At 43.3% G+C, this 20078-nt stretch overlaps 9 protein-coding genes across 10 annotated transcripts; 4 read left to right on the top strand and 5 right to left on the bottom strand.

The window, feature by feature from the left end:
• The first annotated feature begins 1168 nt into the window (after positions 1 to 1168).
• LOC6533645 (proton-coupled amino acid transporter-like protein CG1139) lies at positions 1169 to 7058 on the top strand. Its single transcript, XM_015194714.2, has 7 exons — positions 1169 to 1545; positions 4858 to 5011; positions 5075 to 5261; positions 5322 to 5947; positions 6011 to 6186; positions 6337 to 6492; positions 6551 to 7058. Exons 2-7 carry the CDS (start codon positions 4860 to 4862, stop codon positions 6640 to 6642), a joined length of 1389 nt encoding a protein of 462 aa, XP_015050200.1. The 5' UTR covers positions 1169 to 1545; positions 4858 to 4859; the 3' UTR covers positions 6643 to 7058.
• Positions 6921 to 8818, bottom strand: LOC6533646 (2-aminoadipate transaminase). Of its 2 annotated transcripts, XM_015194715.3 has the most exons (5): positions 8618 to 8818; positions 8347 to 8489; positions 8166 to 8287; positions 7800 to 8101; positions 6921 to 7736 (listed from the first exon to the last, which is right to left on the bottom strand). In XM_015194715.3, exons 1-5 carry the CDS (start codon positions 8631 to 8633, stop codon positions 7072 to 7074), a joined length of 1248 nt encoding a protein of 415 aa, XP_015050201.1. In that variant the 5' UTR covers positions 8634 to 8818; the 3' UTR covers positions 6921 to 7071. The 2 variants fall into 2 exon arrangements, with proteins under 2 accessions (XP_015050201.1, XP_002094352.1); XM_002094316.4 differs by having other exon boundaries at positions 8347 to 8816.
• A 342-nt stretch (positions 8819 to 9160) lies between these two features.
• LOC6533647 (2-aminoadipate transaminase) lies at positions 9161 to 11144 on the bottom strand. The gene is made up of 4 exons (XM_002094317.3): positions 10661 to 11144; positions 10477 to 10598; positions 10119 to 10420; positions 9161 to 10065 (listed from the first exon to the last, which is right to left on the bottom strand). Exons 1-4 carry the CDS (start codon positions 10820 to 10822, stop codon positions 9395 to 9397), a joined length of 1257 nt encoding a protein of 418 aa, XP_002094353.1. The 5' UTR covers positions 10823 to 11144; the 3' UTR covers positions 9161 to 9394.
• Positions 11145 to 11258: 114 nt separating this feature from the next.
• On the top strand, positions 11259 to 11936 carry LOC6533648 (biogenesis of lysosome-related organelles complex 1 subunit 2). The gene has a single exon (XM_002094318.3). The coding sequence runs from the start codon at positions 11355 to 11357 to the stop codon at positions 11835 to 11837; it is 483 nt and encodes a 160-aa protein (XP_002094354.1). The 5' UTR covers positions 11259 to 11354; the 3' UTR covers positions 11838 to 11936.
• Positions 11848 to 12354, bottom strand: LOC6533649 (immediate early response 3-interacting protein 1). The gene is made up of 3 exons (XM_002094319.4): positions 12171 to 12354; positions 12007 to 12105; positions 11848 to 11947 (listed from the first exon to the last, which is right to left on the bottom strand). The coding sequence occupies exons 1-3, from the start codon at positions 12256 to 12258 to the stop codon at positions 11892 to 11894; spliced, it is 243 nt and encodes an 80-aa protein (XP_002094355.1). The 5' UTR covers positions 12259 to 12354; the 3' UTR covers positions 11848 to 11891.
• Positions 12355 to 12441: 87 nt separating this feature from the next.
• LOC6533650 lies at positions 12442 to 14453 on the bottom strand. Its single transcript, XM_002094320.4, has 5 exons — positions 14245 to 14453; positions 13186 to 14185; positions 12914 to 13128; positions 12632 to 12852; positions 12442 to 12540 (listed from the first exon to the last, which is right to left on the bottom strand). The coding sequence occupies exons 1-5, from the start codon at positions 14382 to 14384 to the stop codon at positions 12491 to 12493; spliced, it is 1626 nt and encodes a 541-aa protein (XP_002094356.1). The 5' UTR covers positions 14385 to 14453; the 3' UTR covers positions 12442 to 12490.
• A 234-nt stretch (positions 14454 to 14687) lies between these two features.
• On the top strand, positions 14688 to 15081 carry LOC120321612. Its single transcript, XM_039374849.2, has one exon. The coding sequence runs from the start codon at positions 14875 to 14877 to the stop codon at positions 15079 to 15081; it is 207 nt and encodes a 68-aa protein (XP_039230783.1). The 5' UTR covers positions 14688 to 14874.
• Positions 15082 to 15101: 20 nt separating this feature from the next.
• On the top strand, positions 15102 to 19023 carry LOC6533652 (protein suppressor of underreplication). Its single transcript, XM_002094322.4, has 4 exons — positions 15102 to 15429; positions 15669 to 15868; positions 15933 to 16111; positions 16221 to 19023. The coding sequence occupies exons 1-4, from the start codon at positions 15102 to 15104 to the stop codon at positions 18409 to 18411; spliced, it is 2898 nt and encodes a 965-aa protein (XP_002094358.1). The 3' UTR covers positions 18412 to 19023.
• LOC6533653 lies at positions 18948 to 19907 on the bottom strand. The gene is made up of 3 exons (XM_002094323.3): positions 19631 to 19907; positions 19348 to 19556; positions 18948 to 19285 (listed from the first exon to the last, which is right to left on the bottom strand). Exons 1-3 carry the CDS (start codon positions 19822 to 19824, stop codon positions 19110 to 19112), a joined length of 579 nt encoding a protein of 192 aa, XP_002094359.1. The 5' UTR covers positions 19825 to 19907; the 3' UTR covers positions 18948 to 19109.
• Positions 19908 to 20078: the final 171 nt, after the last annotated feature.

Consider the following 20078-nt stretch of genomic DNA (forward strand, 5'->3'; position numbering starts at 1 on the left):
CTCTACCACCCTCCCTCCCCTGAAAACTGCGAGAAAAAAAAAACCAGTTAACTGGCGCTGAGAAAGTGCATTAAGCCATCAATTCAGTATCCCCCGCGCTTGCAAAAAAAAAAATAAGAAAAAAAAGAAAAAAAACATGTTAATTGCCAGTCGATCGAAGTGTCTTGCACTGCCTGCAATGGACATAGTAGTTGTTACTGGTTACTGGTTCTTTTGCCGTCTTGCCATAAGCCAGAGAATGTCCCGGCCAAATATTTGGCAACATCTCTTTACCAAAGCAGAAAAAGTGGCCCACAGATCATGGAGATCACAGCGGGTGAGGGGAGGGGGTTTTGAGCCAGAAAGGAGCATCTCGAAGGTGATGGTTACATGAGAAACACGTCGAGTGACAATCATAAAGCGCTCAAAAACGGTTAACCGCCGATGTTTGGGCACAGGGAAAGCTGGTTAAGGAAGCGCAGATTCCACCCGATTCCCACCAAAGGCATCTGGCTTCCATCCAAGGGTTAGGCAATAAGGCGTTCTAAGATATAGGTTTTATTTGTTTTCTATTCGAAAGTAGTAGCACCTAGGCTAGAATACACGGGCAATAAACAAGACAGTTCGTTACTGAGCCAAATTACTAGTACAAATATTAATATTATGGCAGCATGTTGGTCGAGTAATTAGTGAGGACTTCGATCAAACATAAACAGTCTGGAATTCCAGGGACACAACGTTTCTGTAAACTATCTTTATATCTTTTGTATAAGATATATAAAGTTTAAAAAAGTTTGTGCATTTAACCATCGATTTAGCTGTAAATTGTTAAAGGATCTGAGCCTCAAAGGTGAAGCCAAACTAATCTAACATAAATACTCTGCAAATGTAAGTAACGAAGTGCTGCAACGATACGATAAATTAGTTTGTATAAAAGCAGAAAGCAACTAATTCATCTTTGCCAATTCCAGGTGATTCTTAGAGATCACAATGATGCACAAAGAGCAGACCCAGACCCAGCATCCCTCAGCCATCCGAAAAACCCCCTTTCCACCGATTTTACATGCGATTATGCGACACTCGACGAGTTTCCCTGTGTGCCACCGAATGTCGTCTGTGTGAAAATCGCTGTATGAGTTTCGTGCGGCGTTTCGCGCGATGCTTAAAACTGGTGACCCACGTTGGGTCTGATTTAGTCGTTAACGCGCGGCCAACACGATCACATCGCAGATCCAACCACACCGACCATATCCACTCTACACCATAGCATAGGCATATCCGAATAGTAGTATCTGAGTGTAAAGTGTATAGTGTAGAGTATATATAGTCTGTAGTCTGGTACAACAAGTGCGCGGTGGTACGAGATCGGCGTTGATTTAGATTTATGTTTTGATTTTTCGTCGCTCCTGTCAACGAGTGTTTCGGCTAATTGCCAGTTGTTTAAAAGGTTTATCAGCATTCATATTCGATTATTCAACGTTTTTAACCGGCTGCAGTTTGGATATTACACCAATAGAATCCCAGTTATTTTTGCGGCATTCAAATAAAAGTGTTTTACTAGCATCGGTAAGTGAGAGTTATACATATTTGTTTTTTGGGCTAATTAGCCAGCGGAAGTGGCTGAGCGCAACTTTTGCAAATTAGTAAGTCGGGCATGAGTGCACAGATCGTTGAGTTCACTTTAGCTAAGTTAAGTGAACTAAGACCCAATTAATTGCAGTTAAATTTAGCCAGCCATGCGCATCAAATGCCTGACGTAAATTATTGATCGAGTTGCCAAAAATTTGCTCGCAAAAGGTTTAAAGTGCTGTCCGTAATTAAAGGTATGAGACTCAGCTCATTTCAAATATTTGCCTAGTGCTTAGATACACTTCTATGCTAGCATAAGGTCTATTTATATATCTTGAGATAAGATGGGTACACAACTGTCTGTCTAGCATTTCAAGTCCTTTCACAACGCTCAACGGAAAATGGATCCACGCACTACAATCTGTTGATTAAACTATCTATATCTGAAGATATGATCATCAGTGATCGTTGCCATCTTGTAGATAAAAATCATAAGTGAAACATATTCAAGTCTTTGAACAATATAAATAGTGTAAAGACAGCCACTTTTGTTTGATTTGCAAGTTTATTTTGTGATAAGCGGCATAAGAGTGTGATAAACCACATCACTCATACGTCCAGTTGGTCAAGCTGAAGTGTGGCAACACACAAAGATCACTGACTTCGCTGACATTTGCATTCCCTGATTGTTTATTACAAAATTATTCAGCTGGGTATTCTTGAAGAAGATTACCTAGTCGAAATGGTCAAATGGCCATAAAAAAACTGAATGGCATTAAGGAAAATAACTGGTTGGAAAAACGTAGTTTTGTGGGGAACATTCCAGAAATCACTCTTGCATTGTTGTTGAACTTTAAAGTTACCAAGTATTGAGTTTTTTACATTTGTATTATTTTGTAAGCACTTTTAGAAATATCAGCAAAGTAGAGAGCCCATTTTCATACTATAGTTTTCTCTCTAAAAATCGTATTATTTCAACTCCAGCCGTTTTCCTCTCTCTTTCTCTCACGCAAAATTAATTATCGCCTTGCGTGGAAAATTTCATTAAAAACTGGCACTTGCAGTTGCACTACCACATTGCGATCTTTCAAAAACAGTTGGCTGACAAAACTTTTCCAGCTGCTCGGCGGAATGTGGCTATAGCCAAGAACTTTTCCATACCAAAATTCACTGTCAGACATTCGGGCAAACACAGTGGAAAACTCCAGTTTCGAAATTCGAATTAATAAAGCGGAGCAAGGCCGACGTCTTTTTAGAAGTTGTTTGGGCCAAGAAACAAGAGATTCCGAATCCACTGACAATTGAAATTTGTATTCCGCTGCGAGGCAGCTAAGGCCAAGTAGACTGGCTTGGCTCATTGAACTTGGCTAAACTCTCGAGAGTCTAGACGGCTAAAAGCCCACAACACCAGTGAGTAAATAAAAGCACAATAAAAGTAAAAAAAAGCTGAAATAACAAAGTAATACCAAAACAGAGAGCCGCGAGAGTCGCGTGCCGCTTTCAATTGATATTCCACAGCCGTTCACGTGAACAGAAAACAGAAATTCAAGCGATTCATGGGGAATTCTTGGCTTGGCAAGTTTTTCAAAAATATATATTTTTAGCCAGTTGCATTAGAGTGATGATAGAAAAACGAACAGAAAGGGGCAATAGAAAGGAAAAGGCCATCGAAATCATTTTGCGGCCAAGTCAAAACAAATTGACAAATTGCAAATCGGCACAGTCACAAAATTAATTTATTGCCGCGCTGCGAACGGGTATGCCAATCCAGTTAAAACCGCCTGCACTTCATTAGTAAAACAAACTAAATAAGTTTGTTTTGTTTTAGCATAGTTGACAAAAATTATGGAAATTATTTCTGCGAACTCTGTTTTGCGTATTGTCTAGACTTTGTCTATTTTTGGTGATGATACAATGGGCCCATAGAGCGTAAGCCGGAATTAGAAAGTTATCTGAATAATGGCTAAATTACTAAAGAATTTCCCTACAAAAAATATGAAATTATAGGTTTTTCATAGAATTACCATTGCTATTTGTTGTAGAAACTCTATTCTGAGTTCATATTGATCAATAAACATAGATTTTACTACATATAAGCACATTGCGCATACGCCCATTTGAGAAATACTATTGTTATAAACTTTGCTTTTTTTTGAGAAATATTTTCTAAATAGTGCGACAGCAGCTATATGAATCCCAGAATTTCCCATTAAATCATTAGATATGCAATGCAGCAATTATTCCACTCATAAATAAATTACTTTGCATAGTTTTCCCATGCACAGCTATTACTCATGTCTTCCCAAAAGTCAATTTAGTGTAATCAACGTCAAGAGCTCCCTTTAGATCGGTTAATGACTTCCGCATATCTGAGACTTTGTCAGCGCTACGGAAAAGCCGCCGTACTTGAGATTATGCAGACAGTCATTCAGGTTATAGACCGGCTCTGGGTGGTTTATAAGGCAGATGGATCGAAGCCTGACTTGCATATCACATGTTATATGTCTTCTGATCTGCAGATATTATCAACAAGGCAATTGCAAGAGACACGCTCTTAAAACGCGCAACGCGCAACTGAGAACCGGAAAAGTTGGCGTAATTTGCCAAAATTTCCATATCTCTCGGGCAGATGAGATTATCTTAACTGGAAGCCGTAAAGTCTCGAATTGTCCGTTGTCACACGAACACATATATTCACCAATTAAGCATGGGCGGCATTAAGGGGCGGAAAAAGGGGGCGGGGGGGGCGGAGCGATTGGGACGGACAACAAAGTCCGATTCTACAGACAAGTGACACTAAAATTGGCCTTTGTTGTTCGCTTCCATTCTATTTTAGCACGTCTCAGAACGCCGCACGATACCCGTAATGCCAGGTACTTGTAATACCCTAAAATCCGAAAGGGGAAATACGCGGAACAGAGGCACAGTCGTATTCGAAAATCGGGGCAATGATTCGCTGGCACTGAACTTGACATTGCCGCAGTCTGCTTTCAATTTAGAAATATGTCAGCGGCGCAAACTATTTTCAGAGCAACGCGCACCGTGCACATCACGCACTTGTTGCGCCACAGATGCAGATGTAGATGCAAATGCAAATGCAGATGCAGATACAAATGCCGAACGGATACAGATACAGATACAGATTTAGACATGCTGTAGATTTCAGAAAGTAACTAAATAATACTATTTCTAAAGGGAGTATAGCAATTAGATTGGCTTAATAATTTATTTACTATAAGTGGTATAATATTATTATAATATAATATGTATATTATGTATAATATTCCTATGCATTTTTCTGATTAATAGTCATGACTAAGAATGGACACAGCAATGCGGCCTACGTCGGCGATCATCCGGACAAATTGGAACTGGCGGAGAAGGGTCAGAAGAACAAGGCTTTGGTGGCCAAGGATCCCGACTACAATCCGTATCATCATCGCGATGTGGAGCATCCCACCACGTAAGCAATAAAAATAATCCCTGAAATTAAATATGGATAAAATATTTTAAATATATTTTAAAGGAACTCGGAGACCCTGTTCCATTTGCTAAAGGGCTCGCTGGGCACAGGAATTCTGGCCATGCCGAATGCCTTTCGCAACTCCGGCTACATCACTGGATCCATTGGTACGATTGTCATTGGTTTCATTTGCACCTTCTGCATTCACCAGCTGGTCAAAGCGCAGTATGAACTGTGCCGCAGGAAGAAGGTGGGTTAGATCCTGAAGTTACATAAATAATTCAGATTAATTGTGATTTTTCCATTACAGATGCCCAGCATGAATTATCCACTGGTGGCGGAGACGGCAATGGGCGAAGGCCCGAAATGCTTCCGGATTTTCGCACCATACATTGGCACAGTGGTTAACACGTTCCTGCTAATCTATCAACTGGGCACCTGTTGCGTTTACGTGGTCTTCGTGGCCTCCAACATAAAGGCCATTGTGGATGCAGTGGCCGATACGAACATCGATGTGCGACTCTGCATGATCATTATTCTGCTGCCGCTGATCCTCATCAACTGGGTGCGCAATCTGAAGTATCTGGCTCCGTTCTGCACGCTGGCCAACGCCATTACGATGGTATCCTTTGGCATCATCTGCTACTACATCTTCCGGGAGCCAGTCACCACCGAGGGCAAGGATGCCTTTGGCAAGCCCTCGAATTTCCCGCTCTTCTTCGGCACTGTGTTGTTTGCCCTGGAAGCCATCGGTGTCATCCTGCCCTTGGAGAACGAGATGCGGACCCCGCAGAAGTTCGGTGGCAGCTGTGGCGTGCTCAACGTATCCATGGTGCTCATTGTGTTCCTCTATGTGGGCATGGGTCTCTTTGGCTATCTCAACTATGGATCTGCGGTGCTGGGTTCCATTACACTAAACATGCCGGAGCACGAAGTGTAAGTTTACTAACTTGGCAGTTACATCTTGATTATCCTGATTAAAATCCTCCCTCCTTAAAGGCTTTCCATGTGCGTGAAGGGCATGCTGGCCTTTGCCATTTACATTACCCATGGACTGGCCTGCTATGTGGCCATTGATATTACCTGGAATGATTATGTGGCCAAGCGCCTGGGCTCCCAACGTAATGCCCTGTTTTGGGAATACGCTGTGCGAACTGGCCTCGTTCTGATCACCTGTAAGTTGAAGTTATAGTAGGTTGATCCATTAAATCGATTTAAAATTGATAGCAGTTAAATGATCAAAGACTAAGGATTATAAAGCCTATCCTCTGATATTCTATTTATCTATTCTAAGCCAGTAATATTCATGTCTTTTTTATCCGTAGTCCTCCTGGCAGTGGCCATTCCCAACCTGGAGCTGTTCATCTCCCTGTTTGGAGCTCTGTGCCTCTCCGCCTTGGGTCTGGCTTTTCCGGCTCTCATCCAGATCTGCACACATTGGTACAACACCAAGGGCTTCTCAAAGGTCTGGCTGGTGTTAAGTGAGTTTGCCTAATAAATACCCACAAAAATCTGTTTACTAACCAGAAATCCTTGCAGGCAACTTTGTGCTGATCATCGTGGGCATCCTGGGCTTGGTAATCGGCACGTATACCTCACTCAAGGAGATCGTACTGACCTTTTCCGAGTAGTTAACATATTTGTGAACCTAAATCCGCCAGCGGGCATTCCAATTCAAGCGAAAGTATTATGAGCAATCGAAAGATATTGAAATCTGTAAACATTCGCAGCGCAGCACAAATGACAAGATGCAGATGCAGATACAACTATGGATATAGTTACAGTTGAGCTGAGATCCGCTGTACGTGTGTAAAGTTATACTCTGAACTAATTGTTGTGTATTTGTATAGAATTTAACAGATTTGTGATATTTTAAGCGTCATGCCCAAGAATCTGTACAACAAACGTGTGTATATCATATATCTCTTTATGTAGTAGATAACATCTTGATAAGTAGTTTAGTGCACAGTCACATATTTTTTAAGTCATATTTAAAGTACGATAGCAGATAACCACAATAATAAAAATATTTTGCCATATTAAGCTACCCCATGGTGTATCTAATGTTTGACTATATAATCCTTTAGTGCATTGCAAAGTCTTCTAGCTCCATCCACCAGCTTTTCCTTCGGATAGAAGGCGATGGACAGGCGGAAGAACTGTTTGCCACTTTGACCATCCGCAGAAAAGCGTGTTCCCACTATAAAGTAAATCTTATGATTCTCCAGGCAGTACTTGAGAAACTCTCGGCAATCCAATTGATCCGGAATCCGCACCCAGATGAAGTATCCCCCCGTGGGGCTGACCAACTTGCAGCAGGCGGGCAACTCATCTCGAAGCACCTGCGTGGTGGCCAGCATCCGCTCCTTGTAAGCTTCATAGGCTACAGCTATTTGCTTTTGGGCTAACTTGAGCTCAAAGAGACTGCCCACAATTCCGGATGTGTAGTTGTTAAAACATCCACTGCTATTGGCAAATCCACAGCCATCTATAATGGGTTTCAAACGTGGAGGAAGCTCTAGCCAGCCCAAGCGAACTCCAGGACCCAGAACCTTGGAGAAACTGCCATTGGAGATGACATGTCCTCCAAAGTCGGCATCAGTTCTGACGTCATAAGACATCAGACGGGTGGGCTTTTCGCCATAGCTAAGGATATTGTAAACGTCATCACAGACGACAAGGAAATCATATTTCCTAGCCAGTTGAACGATTCCACGACAAACCTCTATGGGAATCATAGGAAATTATGAAAATATGTGTAAAGTACATAACATATTCTGGAACTTACCTGGCGAGAATAGAATTCCCGTGGGGTTATGATAAGTTGGTATAGTGTAGTAGATTCCCCAGAACTCCTTCTTCTTCGATTGAAAGCGTCGTTTGAAAACCTGCTCTTCAAGATCGCGCAGGTCCACTCCATCATCGTTGAGCTTTACGGGAACTATGGTCAGAGTGCTGAAGTGCTTTATCATATCCAACGCAACCATAAAGGTGTACTCGTCCACGAATACGAAACCCTCAAAGTCCAACATGGTGGACAAAATAAGGTGAAAGCCCTGCGTTGCTCCTGTGGTTATTATCAAATCCTCACTGTAAACCACAAGCACCACATGAATAAGATATGGAATTATATCGCAAGTTCGTATATGAGTACCTGTTGACGGGACTTTGAAACATTTCGGTGAAATAGGTGGAAATTTCACGACGCACCTCGAAGGTTCCACTTGGTGGTCCATATTGGAAAATCAGCGATTGGTTTTCACGCTTTTCGCGTTCCTGAAAAGAAACCCCACATTGGTGGTTATAAAGTGAGGATTACGTAGAGTTGCACCCACCAGACAATGATCTGTGGCCGCCCGGAAGTTATCACAGTTGGCGGCCATGATATCTGTTCCTGGAGCACCCACTCCTAGTTTCAGGATATTCGGTTCGTACACATTCCAATCGCCTCCGTCGAAAAGGTGCTTTAGTTTGCGTTCTGCATTGGATTTCAACATGTTTAATGTTCTGTTCTTGGTATACTAATGCCTTAACTAAGCGATGTGTAGTTGCTTTTATGGCAAACAATTTGAATAGGTTTAATATTTAGCGCCCGCCATTTCGTACCTATTAGTTGCAACATATGAGGACATTACGTTTTCTATATGTTTGAAAAGCTCTAGAATCTTGACTTTTTCTACAATATTAATGTGCTTCTCCAATTATTATAATCTGTTAAGTCATAATTAATAGAAACATTCGTTTTAAAATAAATGCACTACAGAAGTAAGCTTTAGAAACATTATAAGAACAATCTATTCTAAACTGTAATCTTGTCTTTTGAAAATAGGGTATATCACGAACGAGTTTCTTTTTATATAATTCAATATACCGCGTTTCGAAGCGAATGTCAAACAATCCCATTGCGAATTCCATTCCCAACGAAACGCGGGCATCAGCTGATTGCAAATAAACAGCGCGCCAAATGGAAATTCAAATCAGAATCTAGTATGGTTTGTAATTTATTTAAAATATTATTTTAATATTAAGACGGATATTTGTTTAGCCCAAGGCAGCACACCCAATGCACATTTGGACCACTCATTATCTGATTGAAAGATATTACAATCTGTAAACATTCGCAGCGCAGCACAAATGACAAGATGCAGATACTACTAATTGTTGTGTATTTGTAAAGAATATAACAGATTTGTGATATTTTAAGCTTCATTCCAAGAATCTATACAACAAACGTATGTATATCATATATCTCTTTATGTAGTAGATAACATCTTGATAAGTAGTTTAGTGCACAGTCACATCTTTTAAGTCATATTTAAGTACGATAGCAGATAACACCAATAATAAAAATATTTTCTCATATTAAGATACGCCATTGGGTATCTATTGTTGGACTATGAAATCCTTAAGTGCATTGCAAAGTCTTCTAGCTCCATCCACCAACTTTTCCTTCGAATAGAAGGCGATGGACAGGCGGAAGAACTGCTTGCCACTTTGACCATCCGCAGAAAAGCGTGTTCCCACTATAAAGTATATCTTATGATTCTCCAGGCAGTACTTGAGAAACTCTCGGCAATCCAATTGATCCGGAATCCGCACCCAGATAAAGTATCCGCCCGTTGGGCTGACCAACTTGCAGCAGGCGGGCAACTCATCTCGAAGCACCTGTGTGGTGGCCAGCATCCTCTCCTTGTAAGCTTCATAGGCTACAGCTATCTGCTTTTGTGCTAGATTCAGTTCAAAGAGACTGCCCACAATTCCGGATGTGTAGTTGTTAAAACATCCACCGCTATTGGCAAATCCACTGCCATCTAAAATGGGTTTCAAACGTGGAGGAAGCTCCAGCCAGCCCAAGCGAACTCCAGGACCCAGAATCTTAGAGAAACTGCCATTGGAGATGACATGTCCTGCAAAGTCGGCATCTTTTCTGTCATCATAAGACAAAAGACGGCTATGGGTGGGCTTTTCGCCATAGTTAAGGATATTATACACATCGTCGCAAACGACAAGGAAATCATATTTCCTAGCCAGTTGCACGATTCCACGACAGACCTCTATGGAAATCATATGAAATTATGAAAAGTACATAACATATTTTGGAACATACCTGGCGAGAATAGAATTCCCGTGGGATTATGATAGGTTGGTATGGTGTAGTATAATCCCCAGAACTCCTTCTTCTTCGTTTGAAAGCGTCGTTTGAAGACCTGCTCTTCAAGATCGCGCAGGTCCACTCCATCATCGTTCAGCTTTACGGGAACTATGGTCAGAGTGCTGAAGTGCTTTATGCTATCCAACGCAATCATATAGGTGTACTCATCCACGAATACGAAACCTTCAAAGTCCAGCATTGTGGACAAAACTAGGTGAAGGCCCTGCGTTGCTCCTGTGGTTATTATCAAATCCTCACTGTAAACAAAAACCACTATATTAAAATGATATGGAATAAGATCGCATTATACTACCAATTAACGGGACTTTGAAACACTTCGGTGAAATAGGTGGAAATTTCACGGCGCACCTCGAATGTTCCACTTGTTGGTCCATATTGGAAAATCAGCGATTGGTTTTCACGCTTTTCGCGTTCCTGAAAGGAAAAAACCCATAATGGTGGTTATAAAGAGGGGATTGCGTAAGAGTTTTACTTACGAGACAATGATCTGTGGCCGTCCGGAAGTTATCACAGTTGGCGGCCAGGAGATCTGTTCCTGGAGCACCCACTCCGAGATTCAGGATATTCGGTTCGTAGACATTCCAATCGCTTCCGTCGAAAAGGTGCTTTAGTTTCCGATCTTGATTGGATTTCAACATGTTTAACGTTCTGTTCTTGGCATACTAATGCCTTATCTAAGCGATGTGTACTTGCTCTCATGGTACAAAATGTGAATTTGTCTATCTTTTTAGTGCTCGCCATTTCATACCTATTAGTGGGAACATATGGAGACACTACGTTCTCTATATGTTTGAAAAGCTCAAGGATGTTGGCACTTTTCTATACTATTAATATACTTCTCTAATAACTATAATCTGTTGAGTCATAACTAATAGAAGCTTTCGTTTTGAAATACACGCAGTACAGCAGTAAGCTATAGAACTATTGTAAGAACAGTCTATTTTAAACTGTAATCTTGTCTTTTGAAAATAGTTTATGAAGATTTAAGTACAGGGTATATCGCGGTCGAGTTTCTTTTTGAATAATTCAATATGCCCGCGCTTCGATGCGAATGTCAAACAATCCCATTGCAATTCCATTCCCAACGAAACGCGGGCATCAGCTGATTGCAAAAATTACTTTGTTTTTGGAAAACTCGGAAAATTGTATCGCAACTTCCTTGGAAAAACAATGGATAAGCCCTCAACCAGCGCTGCTGCCGCTGCGGCACAAGAGTCAAACCTTCTTCCGGACTCCCCACAACACGGACCTACATTGTCCAGCGCCTCCAGTTTCGAGGCACTGACGCGACACGACCCCAATCTCAGTCGTCTGGCCACGAAAATGTTCAACAAAACGGAGGAATACATAACCCACGAACTAAACGCTCCGCTGGAGGATTACAAGCTGTTGGAGGAGATGAACAAGGCCACGATTGCCAAGTACAAGGACATGCGGCAGATTGCCGAGAATCTGAACACATCGACTAGTGAATTGAGCATCAAGTTCCAGCAATTAGCTCCAATGATGCAGCAGATCGATGAGATTTCCGACACCGTCGACAAATTGGAGGCGGCGGCCTATAAGCTGGACGCATACAGCATAGCCCTAGAAAATCGCGTCAAGTGCGTGCTGCAGAGAAAATCCGGAGGCGGCGGTCAAGTGGCACAATAAGACTTCTCTATTAAAAGGGCTGTATGGTACACATTTATTACATTAGATTCTATGTCAACCAAGTAATAGTTTAAATATAATCGCAATTATGTTAAGAAATATCAGGGGAACTGAAAAAAATGGATACTAGTGCATCATGGTAATAGAGACTTAGTAATGTGGTACTCACTCTTGGCCACTGTGCGTATGGAACGAATGAGATTTAGCACCTGATCCTTGGCCGTAGGTGCTCCGAAATCCTGCTGGCCCGCCTGACGTCCCCAGCCAACTGAAAAGTGTGCCAAAAGTTGAACATCGTGGCATTGGGAGCCATAAATCTATGTGAGAACTTACACTTGGCCAGAAAGCGCTCCTCGTGCAGAATGCACACTGCATTCAGGCACAGCAGGGAGGATTCAATCAGGGTCCACAAAGTAAACATATTTGCGCCAAGTTATTCCTATTTACATCAAAATAAACCAAAATCGCCAATAATTGTTGACGTCAGTGATGCCGACTGCCATTCACTGCGAGCGCAAACACAGCTGATTGGTTGCGTTGAGTGTGAATGGTTAAATGGTCATATGAAAATAAGCTGCGCGCCAAATGAAAATTCAAATCTGGATCTAGTACTGTTTTTTATCATTTACTTTATTTTATAATAAGGAGCATATTTATTGAGCCCAAGGCAGCACACCCAATGCACATTTGGACCAATCGTTATCTGAAAACAACAAAGTAGATTAAAATCGACAATTAATTAATTTTCAATTCTTTTTTGTTGAAAGCAATGAAATAAAGTTGAGAATACTTACGATTATCTAGTTTCCATGCTCCCAAGTCTGATGTCTGCGCACTGCTTTGAGCTGTTTGTCCTAAAAGTTTTTCCAGATATTCTAGGTTGTAGCTCTCCTCTGGAGAACTATCTTCTTCCATCGGTTCCTCCATTTCAAATTCCTGCAGTCTAGTGTCGCAGAGTTTGGTTAAATCCTCGATTTGCGTCTTGGTAAAGGGAGGATCTGCCAGCGGTAGTAATCTAACAAAAAAGGATTATATTATTGCAAGAGCCAGAAGAGCGTTAACAATGGTATGCTTACCCTTTTAGGATGGGCGCCGAGTAGTTACTAAATGGAGCAACACGCTGCATTATAAACTCGCGCTCAAAAACCAAAGACCTCGCCTTTTTGGGATTGTCTCCAAAAATAAGTGTAACCGAGGGATCCACATTTGAGTGTACTAACAGACTGCGCAATGTTTTTGAAATTTTATCCGTGTTTAGGGTGGCAAAATCCACTGGTTTCAGTTTATTGTTCTGGAAAACGAAAAGCATTTAGCAGTCATCTTAAAGGAACACCATATTTATACTAACCAAATCCAGTTCCCCTTTGTACATGCGCTTCATACGGAACAGCATGCCAAAGGATTCCACCATTTTCGTTGCCCAGTAGCTGGCTCCCAGTCGTCGTTGCTCCGACTCGTTTTGGTTCTCCGTCAGTTGAACTAGAGCCACAAACACCTTTTCGATATATCCCTGCACGGCCAACAACCGGAAAAGTCCTTGTGTGGCTGCAATGAGGACATCCTCGTTGTCATCGATTTGCAGGCCAACGCCAAGAAAGTATTCCATTTTAAGCAGGCAGTTTGTATAGATGTCAAGCAGATCCTTCATTGATGATGATTCCCTTTTGACCAACGCACTTAGGTCACCTAACACCGCACTCAGGATTTCTGTTGATGTCTTCACCTTCTTGCTGGAGGAGTAGACTCGAATCTTATTGAATTCGCCACTGGATTTTAGCTTGCTGATGGCCTTTAGTTTCTCCGCACCCTTGAAATGGCACTCCAGAGTCAGATCGTAGATCTCCAGAAGATTTGTCACTGCCTTTTCGAACTTAATCTTGTCCTTGCGGTGCAGCTTTCCAGCATCCAAATTGGACATGCTTTCCTTGTGTGGCAGCCAGTAGTAGGTGCGCAGCCACTCCAGACAATGAACCGAGGTGCTTCTCAGCACCTCCACGGGCGGCAGCTCCTGTCCATGGGCACACAAGTGACGCAGATCAACGATGAACGACTGGAGGCCCAGTTCCTTGGCCGTTTCGTACATGCTGGTCATGTTGTGTCCCTGTATGATGGAGGACATGAAGTTGTAGAATCGTGTAAAGGCACTGGCATAGGTGTCCTGTATTTTGGAGCTGCCCTCCTGGTCTTCTAGTTGCGCCTCGACCAGCACCGATGTGGCCAAAACCGCTGCCGGGCAGAGATTTCCTCTTCGCAGGCCCCAAATGCGGATATTACTGAGTGCTCGACGGCGTGTGTCGGCCGTGTTGGATTTGCCAAACAGCCAGTTGTACGTTGTCTTAAATTCCAGCCTGAAAATGTAATGTTTTTAACAGCGGAGTGGGTTTGTTGTTACACTTGGTCTACGCACGTGTCTCGCCAGGGGGTGACCACAGTTCTTTGTTTTACATTTGCTGGCGGTGGGGTAGGCATAACTTTGGCCTTCTGCTGTTTTCCCTTCCCAGGACTTTTCTTTTTTGCCTCAGTCTTTTCCTTCTGTGCAACAGCCATGTCAGTTCAGAATTATTTAAAACAAATTCCGAGCGAAACGAGCCGCGCTGAAAATCACAACAGTTTGAACAGTGATGAGCTAAATCTAGCTATAAAAATGAACCCCTTAAACAAATTTGGAGTTTGCAAAAATCATAGTTTATATAATAAACTTCTTACTTTTGAGAGGTTTCTTGCCTTAAGTATTTTACTAATGATTTGATTTGTATTATTTTTACTATTTTACACAAGAAGTTTCTGTTTTGGATATTTCTAGCCATTGCTACGTTAGCCAACACCACCTGGGCGCAACAGCTGATCGCGCCAACTAGACGCAGCCGGTTCTGTGTGAATGGCGAAATAAAATTGGAGCCAAAAATAATATTTTCTTCTTGTTCGATTGTTAAGCCTTTTCCCGCGCCCCCGCCATGACCAACAACGCTTAACCCAATTTCCCCAAAAGAACGACAACTGTTCTCCGAAAACCCGGAAGTGTTACCCGTTTCAACACATGTACGAGATCCAACATCCTGTCATCATCAACAACAACTACAACGTGGTGGACATACTGCATCCGGAGAACATCGAATTTGATGGGCCGTCTGCGGCGCGAAAGATGATAATTGGTTCGTTCTCGATGTTCGTGATCTTCTCGTACCTGCAGCTCTTCTACATCCTGGTGGCCATCTATTTGGCCCTGCACCACGCACACCATTGAGTCGAAATCTCGAAAGGATCATGTATCACTTTGCATCCGAACAAACACCGGAGTTGCGGCTTTCGGCAGAGGCACTGGTCACGAGCCACGTGACGCAGTACCTCAAGGGCTTCCAGCTGGATGGAGTGCGCTTCGTCTACGATCGTCTGGCCAGGCGCGAATTCTGCATCTTGAATGATGAGAGTGGGCTTGGAAAAGTCGCCACGGTGGCGGCGCTACTCAGTGCCCTGCCTCCCGCCAAGAAAACACTTGTGGTGCTGCAGAACGATGAGCAACTGCTCACCGGTTGGCGGTTCCATTTGGACACTCTCACTGACCTTCAGGTGTACATCATTCAAGGGGTGCACGGTAATCTTTGAAAAGGTTATGTAGATTGGTTGATAAGTTGTAGAGAATTTTACTTAAACAAAATGAATCACATTTATGAATAATTGCTAACTTGCTTTATCGAAATTTTCACATTATTACGAAATAATGCGGTTCCAATTCAACCATCCGTTGTATTTCCCTATTTTGTCAACCAAATCTCTGAAAATGTATCTTATTGTTCTGATTACTTCACTAACACTTACTTACCGCCCTTACAGACACCACAGACTCACCGCACAGCGTTTACCTGGCGAAATGGAGCCAGCTACGGAGCATTGGAGATCTCAGTCGCCTCAAGTTCGACTACATTATGGTGGACAATCGGGGGCACTCGCTGAACAACAGCTTTTGCACTTCCATGCTGCTGAAGCAATTCGAGGGACGCGTAAACGTTCTTATCTCCAGTGTTGACATTACGGTGAGGCAATGCATTCATAATTTGGTTTATATCATTTTACTTTCTATGGCTTCTCCCTCTGCAGTCCGACGTGAAGTTGCTATACAATGTTTTACGGTTGGGCGGCCGACTGGAGCATCAGTACAAAAGCTTTGCAAGCTTTGATCGCAAATTCCACCTGCCAGATCCGAAGGAGGTATTCAGCAAGCGCATAGATCTCGAGGAATACTACAAGCAGCGGGGATTCCTCAGCGAGTATATCAAGTAGGTGACCCAGTTACTTGGTGGCAATTTATCTATGCGCACCTTCGATTAGCTTCACTTAAAACTAAGCTAAAGCTAACATATTAAAATAACTTATACAATCTTTTAGGGACTTTCGTCTGCGTCGTTTTCGCCATCAATTCGACAAGACGCTGCCCTTTGTCGCACCGGAGCAATATAAGCACAATCTGAACCTCTGGTTGTCCTCCAAAAACAGCCAGAGCACACTAAGTGGCTCAGAGGTGTGCTCAACAGTCGCTTCCATCGACAACAATCCGGCTCAGCAAAATGAAGCAGTGCTCGTCGAGGAATCGGATAAGTTATCCGAGCATAGCGTAGATGATGTTGTGGCAATGTCACCGCTGATATTCGAGTCCTCCGAATCTGACGATGAACCCATAACAGTGGAAGCTCCAGCAAGTGAAAACCCGGTATTAGTTGTATCCAGCGATGATTGTGAGATTGTGACTCCTCCAAATACACCGCCGAATCGAATGCCTATATTAAGTGAATCGCCAAGGACGAAATCAAAGAAAAAATTTACCAAGAAATCGTCGCCGAGCAAAAAAGCTGATCTCACCGATTCCGAAGAGGATGATGAAGCGTTGACAATATCGCCAAGAAAGAGAACTCGTGCGGCTACCGTTCATTTTACACCCAAGACAAGGAGACTCAATGTGCGAATTCTAAGGGTCTCTCTAGATACTCTGAGCACACCACCTCCCTCTGGAGCCACCACTGCCATCGTAACGCCCAAGACAGAGCCCTCAGCTAGAAGAAAATATCAGAAAAAGCGGCCGGTGAGCCCAATGGATGTGGGTCGTCCAACTACAAGAGGAATGCAGCGCTTGACACGATCCGCTGAATCAAAAATAAACAGCAAGTACTTGAAGCACCACGCACTGGATGATGCCAAGCGTAGCTTGCCCAGGAGAATCAAGGCTGAGGGGAACCAAACGCCCAAATCTAGCAAACGAATAGTGAAGCAGGAGCCTAAGGCAAGGCCCAAGCCCGAGCAGGAAAAGGAACCAAAGACTGTGGACAAACCTGCACAAGAAACTCCGAAACGAAAACCTGGACGCCCGAGAAAATCAAAAACGGTGACTGAAACTTTAGAAAAGTCAAAGACTAAGCCGGATTCAAAACCCATGCCACCAACTCCTCAAGTTCTCAGTGGAAGCTCCTTGTCCTCGGAGTACATGCAATGTGCTCAGCGTATACCAGACAATTTGGATGCCATTGAGTCACCTGCCTTCCGAGTACCCTTCACGCCCCAACAAACTCCTATGCTTCTAACCTTGCCGTCTACTCACAACTTGCTCAACGACTCTGAGGTCGTGGCTATTCCACTTTCCAAAGATCCCGTTGAAACGGTGGTGATCAACAGCTCCCACGATGAGAGTTCGCCGCAGGATCCATCGCAGAGTCGGCGCACCAAGGCGTTAAAAAGAAAACGCAAACCCGAGGCGCCTGTCAATTCAAGTTTCGGCGGTGGATTGGGTCTGCCACCGGCTAAGAGGAGTGCCAACAAATCTCCAGATCTGTTTAGCATATCCTCGGATCTCTCGCAGATTCCTCTGGCACAGCCACGACCCTCATCGCCCTTCGAAGGCTTTAAGATCTTTGGCTCTGAGGTGAAGCAGTTTCAGCAGCAGCACGCGAAAGTAAATACACCAGCGCCGAAAAAGAAGCGAGATCGCTCGTGTTTGGATATCCTGGAGCAAATGTTCGAGCCACGGGAGCAGCAGGAGTCGGCTAAAACTAGTCCCAAAGTCTTGCCCACCTTGCCACTGACCCAGAAAGATGATGCAGCGCCTACCATTACGCAGCGAAGAAGAACCCTCCTGGAGGATGACTTCTTTGAGATAACGAACAACGGCCAGTTTGGCAGTCGCATGCGGTTGAACTCCTCCGGAGAGGTTTCGCCCGTGCAACAGGATCAGCAGTCCGTCAGGCCGTCGCAGGCCAATAAAATCACTAAATACTTGATAGGTTCTGGAATTACCCAGGAGAAGACACAGCCTTCTAATGGCAATCGCAACTCCATCGTCGCATCGCTGCGCAAGTCCCCAAAATCGCCGAAACAGAGTGCAAAAACCACTCAAGCCACGAAGCTAACGCGCTGGTTTGGCTCCGTCTTCGGAGGAGGAGCCTCACAGACCAGCTCCGTGGAGTCGGTCAGCGCACCGAGTACCCCGGTTAATCCTTCCACGAGTGCAGCAGCGTGTCAAACGCGATCGGCGCGAAGTGGTGGAGCCTCGGGACCCAGCAAAAGAAAGCGATTGGAACTGTTCAAGTAAGGATCAGTATAAGAACAGCAATCAATTGTGGAGATACTAAACTTAAATGACAAAATCCAATTCAGCAAGGAAGCGTCCTAATTGATCTAGTTATAGGATTTCTCAGTTATATATTGAAAATGAAACAAAAAACCAAATACTGGGTCGTGAAAATATAACGTATAGTTTGAAATCAAAAGCCAAGCAACAGTTAACAGCATCCAAACATGGATGAATGACTATTTAGTAGGTTGTAAAGTCAAGTAGCGTAGACCGTCTGAGCCATTAACTAGCCAATTTAGTTAAATTTCTATTTTTTGTGCACACTTTGAAGAATACTTCACCATTAAATTGAAAAGACACTGTATACCATCGGTTATACAATATTCAAAAACGTATTTTGTAAGTAGATATCATTGGTACTTCAGTTATTAAAGTTCCTCATTTCAGTTCCCAACATGTGCCCCCTGATAAATGCCAGTAGTTAGGCGTGTTTTTAGTTAAATTATTGCAATGCGCATTACGAAGTGTATTAAACAATTTTAAAGTGACGAAGATTATCGTTTTAGAAACAAGTACAATGTAATTTTTTATCCTCATGAAATAAACAAATGGTTTACATACAAAAACATAGATTTGCAGATTTTTGGTAATTTAGTCAATTAAGTTGTTGCACTTCCATTAAGCTATCCATCTAAGCTACATCTTGGAATGAGATGCTATACTCTCTGCTTTCCGAATATTATTGTTAGGTTGTGCATCACCGCCTGGCGTTGAAACTCCAGTTCCCGCCGGCACATGCCGCCCAAGAGTGGCGGACACTGGTACTGTATGTTCTCCTGGGCAAAGGTGTCGCCATTGGAGTTCCTGAATGTGAATTCACTCAGTGATTGCACTGCAAAAGAGAGTCATTTACGATTACCGAGTGCTACCATAATCACTTGCTCGCCATCTTACGGCAGTAGAATCCGGCAAAGAAGCAGGTCTCATGCGTGGACTTGATGGCATAGGCCACTGGGGAAACTCCGGGCATCGTCTTGGTGACCACGTACTTGGCCGTGGCCGTGTTCAGCCAGTATGGCCAATGGGATAGCCTCTCTGTGTACTGCACCGTGTAGCGCCAGTCGTGGGCGTGGCCATGATCAGCTAGGATCTTGAAGTTTAAGCTACGTGGGATGGGAATCGTTTATCAGTAGCGAAACTATAAGAATCGTTGGTTCGGATACGGAGTTTCTATTACATGGTGGGGTTGAGGAGCCGCATCTTGTTGAAATCCGCCACATACTCCCAGACCTTTTCCGGTTGGCTCCGCTTGATAATGCCCTCGATCTGGTACTTCTGATAGCCACTAGAGAACACAAACACATAGAGCAGCAGGGCGGCGCTGAGGAGCACCGATGCCCGCTTAATATTCCACAGACGAGGACTGTGCATCGTGTGTTAGCTTCTGTGCGGGATGGATATCCAACGTCGACTGGCGATTATTCTGTATACATGTCAGCCTATTCGAATTTCAAATAAACATGTGCTGGAGAATTCACCACAAAGATTCTGGAAATCGAAATCAGCAGCAGCAGGAAGGGGTAAAGAGCACCAGTTTCGCAGCCAGAAGAGAAAGATAAACAAAAAGGGATCTTGAGGCGACTAGAAATGGGTATATACATACATATGCACATATATCACTCTTC

The sequence above is a fragment of the Drosophila yakuba genome, chromosome 3L (assembly GCF_016746365.2).
Source record: "Drosophila yakuba strain Tai18E2 chromosome 3L, Prin_Dyak_Tai18E2_2.1, whole genome shotgun sequence".
Classification (NCBI taxonomy): Eukaryota; Metazoa; Arthropoda; class Insecta; order Diptera; family Drosophilidae; genus Drosophila; species Drosophila yakuba.